The sequence below is a fragment of the Loa loa genome (genome assembly GCF_000183805.2).
Source record: "Loa loa unplaced genomic scaffold supercont3.223, whole genome shotgun sequence".
Taxonomy (NCBI): Eukaryota; Metazoa; Nematoda; class Chromadorea; order Rhabditida; family Onchocercidae; genus Loa; species Loa loa.
In genome coordinates, this window is record NW_018108403.1 from 53466 (window position 1) to 60942 (window position 7477).

Genomic DNA, 7477 nt, shown 5'->3' on the forward strand with positions numbered 1-7477 from the left:
CTTATATATATATATATATATATATATATCATCCGAGTTAGGAGGAACGAAAGAATTTCCTGGTTCAAAATCACTTTGCATGTTCATTCTATCGAACTGGTAATAGTTTGTTTCATGATTTGTTGATTTGTTCAGGTAATTGATATTGGACGTGGAGAAAAGGAAATTCAAGACCATCCATTGCTTCCTATTGCTGAAGCGACAGCGCATTATTTGATGAGACAAATGGATTACGTTGAAGCTTAGAACTGAGTTGTTTTTTTGTGAGTGGAAAAAGAATTGTCAGTTCCAGGTAGTATTGGGAAACCTGAAATAGTTTGCCCCAATTTGACTATGACTCATATTGATTGGTAATATTTAAATCTTCCGTTCTTCTTACTCATCCGTATTAGATGCATATACGCAGTAATAGACAAAGAGCCCATTATGACACTGCCTTGCCTATTATGTACCTTCTTGAAATTGTGTTGTAAATCCTCATTGTTGACGTTATATATATATATCCCTCTTCGACATTGTGAATCCCTCCCACTTGTATGCTGTAAGGGGGTTCATATTTTATAAAGAGGGGGGGGGGGTGACTCATATAAGGGCTCATATCTTTGTCCCGAATTACTTTCCCTTCATTTCGATTCATCACTTTGTTAATACAATCCATCTCAACGCACATTTCCCTCTGTCATTTGATTTTACATTGGTTATCACTCTAAATATTCCATTGGTTAACATACTGTTCTGTTGAATTCGCTCTTCGTTGTCGCAAGTCGAAAAATTCGAACTTTACTTCCTCAATGGAAGTAGGACCTTCGTTTTTCAGCAATATTTTTGATTCAGTTACCATTTGTATCCTTGCACGACAACTTTCGCGACAGGTGGCGTTTCTTTTTGCTTCATTAATCACGGTTCTGATGTATTATTGTGTCAACTATGTCATGGATTGCTAGGTTATATTGTTCCGTATTTCATCTATTCATTTGTTAAATATTGAATCGGTTTTTATTAATTTGTAGAACAGTGCAACTGTAATTAAATTTAGGGAAAAGTACAATGTGCTTTTCTCCCACAACTCTTTAAGGACGTCTAGTAGCAAGTTTTTTTTCCCTGCTACATATTTGAATTCACTTTTTTCATAACCTTGAACTTTGTTCTGTAAAAATGAGAAGCAAAGGATGAAGCTCTTACACTGTTATTCACCGACCTTGGGTGTTAGAGACACATTAAACACAAAGAACGAAGTTTACATTAAAATTGAGTTATAAAGATGATGCTTTACCAAGATGAACTATTTTGCTATCGCATCATACGGTGCGTTGGTGTCAAACACGAGAACATCTCCCAGCAATATAAGAAGATTCATATTACAAATCATTGCCCCACTTTTGATGAAATTCCCTCCCCCTGTCTCCACTTGAACCCTTGCCGCCATCACAGACTTCATATTTTGCGATATTTCGCGTGTTGGCTTGTGAAAGGAGACGATTTGTGAAAATCAGTGGGGATTTAGATTTTAATTGTAATATAGATAGTTGTATATCATGCATTGTTTTCCATACTATCCGTGAAATGTCTGACAGGGTGTAATAATTTGTGGTAATAGTGTTGTTTATCACAGTCCGATAACGATGGCGACCACTTGACCATGGCTGCATAACTGAGTTTTGATGACCTTGTAGCTGTGCATGTAACTGATCATACTGATGACGTAGACTGAGTTTTGAACTCGTGTTATCGGATGGTTTGTGTTTGGCAAGTTCCAAACGGTAAGGTATAAGTTGTTTTCTAGAAGATATGTGTTAGGGAGATCACACAGGTCGTTGTATTAGTCAGAACATAAGGCAGTTATTTCAGGAGTTCCCCAACAAATTTGTTTGCTCAGTATTGTTAATAATACTGCATCATTCGATGTATGTTAGCACATTCTTTTACACCGACTGAATGGATTACGAATTTTCCAAGTCACCAGAGCGAATTCCGCTGTCATCGTATCCAATACGAAGCAACCGATTAAATTTAAATCTCGGTGTTTTTATGAATTATATCGGGTGTATGGTCGCACTCTTATGTGGTTTCATTTTTGGAAAGTAAGTTTTCATTTGTTCCTTCGTAACTTTTATCGATTCTTGTATTGGCGATGGAAGGGTTAGCTATTTCAGATATATGCAAGAGTTGCATGAGACGAAGCTGTGGTTTTCGCATATAAAGCAAGTTGAACAAGAGATATCGTTGAGGACTGAAGCTGGTCTTTATTATTCCTATTATAAGTTTGCCGTTCATCCAAAGATGTCATTTAATAGCACAATCTACGCACTGATGCATGATAACAGGTAAACGTAATATTTCATAATAGTTGTGTAATAATTAGTTATCTGCTAGACCACATAACAAAACAACAAGTGCTAAAACTTATTTTCAAGACATCTGTGGATACCTATCCATTATTACTTCATTTGATTGATTGATTACTTCATTTCAGCACTGAATTCCCTCGTCAAATTAACGTATTCGAACGGTTCAACATTTATCAAGAATTGATCCTTGCTGTTTTATACAAATTTTTTGCATCTTTCCGACTGCTTCGAGACTATTATTTACCAAAACCGATCCTATTTTATGTCTATTCATGCTTTACTTTTGCTGGACTCGGTGTTGCAACATTGTTTCTTCTTACTTGGGCTCTCACCGGAAGGCATACCATTTTCTCTTTTTCTTTTTTTGCAACCTTTACTTATCTACAGACGAGATTTCGAAAACACTCACCCAATCCAAGTGAACAGTTTTTAGTTGGCTATATGGATTGCTTGTTTTCACATGGATGCTTACAAACATCGATGACAGCACTCGAGTTTTCTTCACTGTTAATTTGCGGGAAAATTTTGCATTGCCGTTTTTTTGGCTGCAAAACGCGTGCATTGTTATGGTGCTTCGTTTCTCCGATGTCTCGTGCAAAAAATACTACTTTGTTTTTTCTTCGCCACTTTCCTATTTGCTCTGTTTTGGCAGTTTACTCAGGTAACTTGTTGCTATTTTACGTATCTTTTTCACTTTTTTTTTGCTATTCAGCAGTTCTGTTAGTTTAATCAACATGCAGTGCGTAACGCAATTTCAAAATAAGCGCAGGATGGAGTGAGTTGTAATAGTTATTACGGTTACATGTTGAGGGCAGCCTTTGAGTACGGGTGGTCCTAATGTTAATGCTGAAATATGTAAAGTGGTTTTCAGGGCCACCGCGGGGTTGGTAGGATATAATAATGGAGGCCTTCGTGGTGTACTGTTAAAGTCACATTTGTAATAAAATTATTAAGAAGGGAGAAATTGATAATTGAAGGGAAAGATTAAGTAATCAGTCATGTTTGAAAGGCTTTGGCCGCTTGATTAAGTGCTGCGATAAGGTGAGACTTCTTCATCATAAGTTCTGGCGAAGGCTGTCTGTTAGACTAATTGTAATTGAATAAGTGGGCGTCTCGAAGATTTGAAAAAACAGTATCTTTTTGGTGCTTCTAAAATCGCAAAAATTACAGTTCATCTTGGTACTGCAGTCGACATCTCTGGTGGGAATGAGTCTGATCATTCCTCATCTGTCATCCACCATTATTTCGCTTCTCTTGCTGCAGTCGCTAGCATTTTTCTTTGTTGTATTAGCGCAGTTTGGTCAGCTAATGAATATTGCTTCCATTTGTACGGCCTTTAATTTAAGCTCCATTGTCATCCTTCGTTTAACAACCAACACAGGAAGGTTTGTTGCAAGTTATTTAATTTTTACTGAATGAAAATGATAGTGGAAGTGATCAATGTATGTTACGATACTTGTTTCTAGCACGTTTCCCCCATCTACTTATTATCAATTTACTCATTTTACTTTTACAAATTATACGTTTTGTTCCTATTTATTACAGGGAGCGAATGAGTTTAATACTGCTAAAGTCAGTTTATATCGTTACATTAACGCTGGCGCTAAGCTGGTTCATCCGTTATCTTGTGGGCGCTGAAGCTGACACGCACATATGGACTTTTGTAAAGGCTAAAATTGGCTTAATTTCGAGGTAGTTATATTTTTTATATTTGATTATCGGTTCTATTTGCTTCATTCTTTTACGAACTTATGCTTAACAAGGACAAATAAACAAAGTGTAATTATAATGTGAAGAGTTTGGTGTGAGGGAAGCTGAAAATGAATATAAAGATGTCCATTGGTTGAGGCTGGATAGTTGAATAATTCGCTAATATGTGTGAATGCAAAAAGTGTTGAAATTATATCAGTTGGAATATAAAAAATTACATTGTACATGCAATAATCAAATGTTTTTTCCTTAAGTGCTAGAACAGTTTGGAAGGATTAGGACAGGACAGTATTGCCTTAATTTTATTTTGAATGGAGTAGTAGAAGGAACGTTGAGTTCAGTAGTCGTACAAAGTGGAATGATGGAAGTCTTTGAGATGTGGAAGCAAAAGACGAAGATTTAGATTTTTTTCATTCAGTATTAGTTTTGAGCAGTTTTCTTTTTTTTTTTTTTTTTGAGCAGCCATATTTAGGTCCTCAGTACCTTTCGAAACTGCCCTATATTTGTGTCACGGAGCTTTCGCTTATCTCGATAATGACTTCTTTCGGCGTACATCCCTGAATGGTTGCTTTCCGCTCTTCACAGCAGCGATATTCATTGTTACTTTAACGACGATATATTCAGTTACGATGCAGCGCTGCGGTCGAGGATCTGGTATTGTCTTTATTAATCTAAATAGTAGAATGCTGTAGTTTATTGTGTGGTTTGCATCTATTGTTGCAGTACCTGCATTTATCAATCATTTTGGGCCGGAAACGATTTTTATCGTCATTCAGTCAATGGTATGTGGAATAGTTGCTGTTTTTACTCTCCGAATGAAATACCTTTGGTTTCCACAGATTGCCCTTGTTGCCTGCGTGTTACCTGTGATGTAAGTAAGTCTTCATCCCGCTACCTTTCATTAGAGTGTTATACTGTACGTATTCTTCAAGGTATATCTTGAGAAACAATGAAACTTATTTGAAAATCTGTTATTGAACAGCAATACACAGCTTTGAGGCAGTGAGTTGCAGTTGTTTGAAGGGATATTAAAAGTTCGAAAAAAATGTCAAGTGCTAGGGAAAATTAGTACACAAACAATATATGCAAATGGTTGAGTAGCTTGTTTTGTTAAGAACAAGGAAATACAGGGCGTGCTCTGCACTTCAGGATTTCAAAGTACTCGGGACGGTTTGTTGTACAGATGGTAGTAATAGCTGCAATCACAACTCTGCTATACAACCATTATGGTATTTACAAGGAACAGATAGCGGACGAACAGGTATAGTTCATGAGTTACATTTATGCGTATTTCTCGTAGACATTCGTACTTTATGTAAAACTCTTTTCCAAATCATTTGGATCAGAACTGAGCAGTGCACGCCACGATCAAAAATTTAGTACTAATTCAGGAATTTTATGATCCGGATACTGTTGCATTAATGGAATGGATCAAAAAGTCAACGCAGCCTTCATCTTCTTGGTCAGGAAGCATGCAGCTGATGGCCGGAGTAAAAGCTTGCACAGGAAGGTATTTGGTTAATCACCCACACTTTGAAGATAAGTGGTTGCGTGATCGGACATTACAGCTTTATCAGGTTGGACACTTTACAAAGCTGATGTAAAGTCTTAAATGACTTCGCTATTTTGAAATATTATCTCTAATTTGAGCAATTTTTCTTTTGTCAATATTGGGGAAATAGTCATGGATGACAAGCAAATTGATTTATTGTTAGGTGCTTGATTTTTAACTTGCTGAAGAATAATTGATTCATCTCATCCTTGCAATAAAATTTTTCTCAGATGTATGGTCGAAAAACGCTCGCCGAAATGCATGGAATTTTGACAGCTCATAAGGTAGATTACATCATATTGGAGGATAGTATATGTCTGGCCGCTTCAACGGGATGTTCAACGAAAGATCTGGTGGATGCCGCTAATGGTGATACGCTAGAGTATGTCATGCCGAAAAGTGAGATTTGGTTGTGTCTTGGTATAATTATGTATATGAATAATGGACAGAATTGTTGCAACATTTTAAAAACTTGGATGTATTTTTCAGTAACTTGCAGAAACTTGGATGGAGAAAAAAAAAGTCCTGCGAGATTATTCAGTCCCTAAATTTTGTTATAGATTGAAGAAGATACATTGTACTTTTTTTTTCTGGAAATGGAACTTGTAAAAGAGTCGTTAGCATGATTAACAAAGTTGGCTTTTTGGTTTTCAAATATTATATTGCAGAAACAGATCCGAAGACGCTATCGGTTCATTTGCGGTTTTGCGATAGGGTACGCTATGTTGATGATGAAACGAAACTTTATTTCAAGCTGGTATTTGAAAATCCCACTTTTCGCGTCTATCAAGTACTTGGTGATAGCTAACTTTTAGTCTGTACGTACCTGTTGTACTTGGTTACCCGTGTTATGTTTTGTCTTGGACAAGTTTGGAGGATGAAAATTTTTGAGAGCTGTGTAAAATGTAAATGTACATTAAGGAAAGTTTCAAATGCTGAAAACATTTCCGCAGAGTTGTCCTGTTGTTTTTAAGGATTTCCATGTATAAAATATTTCAGAGTTCGTTTCAAATGAGTAACTTGGAGTATGGACCATTTTTAACTTATACAGTGGAAACATAAATATCTTTGGGATTACAAATGGAAGTTTGAATATTGGGATGTTTTGTTTTTTTCAAGTGTGCAACCGAATGTCAAAGAAGAATGTAGAGTGTATAGCTCGTAAAACTGCAAAAGACTTCATTAAACTTATTTTCTTGTAATTCACTGTAATTAATTAATTGACTCCGAAAGCAGTACAGATTTGCAAATGAAGGAGGGTCAAGTACGAGATATGTAAAGAGACTTTGTATCTATTCACTTTCCTGTAAACAACTAGCCATGTACGAAAAGTGTCACTAATAAAATGGAACCAAATAATCAGATGGAGTAATCTTCAAGCTGCCGTTAAGCTTTGTTCAAATAGATACTGCGGAGTTGGAGTCCGGTCGGATTAGTTTATTGCTTACGCAGTTCTATGCTTGCACAGCAGGTTATCAGTAGCTCTATATGATTATTAGGTTCAGGGGTACGATGATTGCACTTTTTTACTACGATACTTCAATGTTATGATGTTCCTTGAATCCACAAACCTATTTGCCATTGTGTGTTCGAAGATTTGTACAATGTAAGCCGTATCCATCTCAAGAATTCTTTTCATCGTAGTTTTGTTTGGAAATTACGTGAAATAATCCTTCCATTGTCCGCTTTTATAGTATTGGTTGTTTGAAACAGAGCAGTTGAGCATTGTTCATGATCGATGCTTGACCGCGTTCAAAACAACGTTTTCTATCCGCGATGATCGGTTTTCTGAACAGTTCTGATAACTTACATTTTGGATTATTTAAGCTGGATTTAGCATAATGCACAAGGAAGTCGTTCTTGTAAA

At 36.3% G+C, this 7477-nt stretch overlaps 2 protein-coding genes across 3 annotated transcripts in view; both read left to right on the top strand.

Moving 5' to 3' along the window:
• LOAG_11610 overlaps positions 1–1195 on the top strand; it is a 3474-nt gene extending 2279 nt beyond the window's left edge. For both annotated transcript variants that reach the window (XM_020448381.1, XM_020448382.1), the window contains exon 7: positions 136–1195. In XM_020448381.1, the coding sequence (XP_020301470.1) occupies positions 136–246 (111 nt within the window). In that variant the 3' untranslated portion in view covers positions 247–1195. The remainder of the gene's footprint in view (positions 1–135) is intronic.
• A 740-nt stretch (positions 1196–1935) lies between these two features.
• On the top strand, positions 1936–6418 carry LOAG_11008 (hypothetical protein; the record flags this gene model as incomplete). The annotated part of the gene is made up of 12 exons (XM_020448271.1): positions 1936–2081; positions 2154–2324; positions 2474–2686; positions 2782–2917; positions 3519–3733; positions 3894–4040; positions 4531–4712; positions 4782–4929; positions 5208–5319; positions 5450–5635; positions 5841–6009; positions 6279–6418. 12 exons carry the CDS (start codon positions 1936–1938, stop codon positions 6416–6418), a joined length of 1965 nt encoding a protein of 654 aa, XP_020301570.1.
• Positions 6419–7477: the final 1059 nt, after the last annotated feature.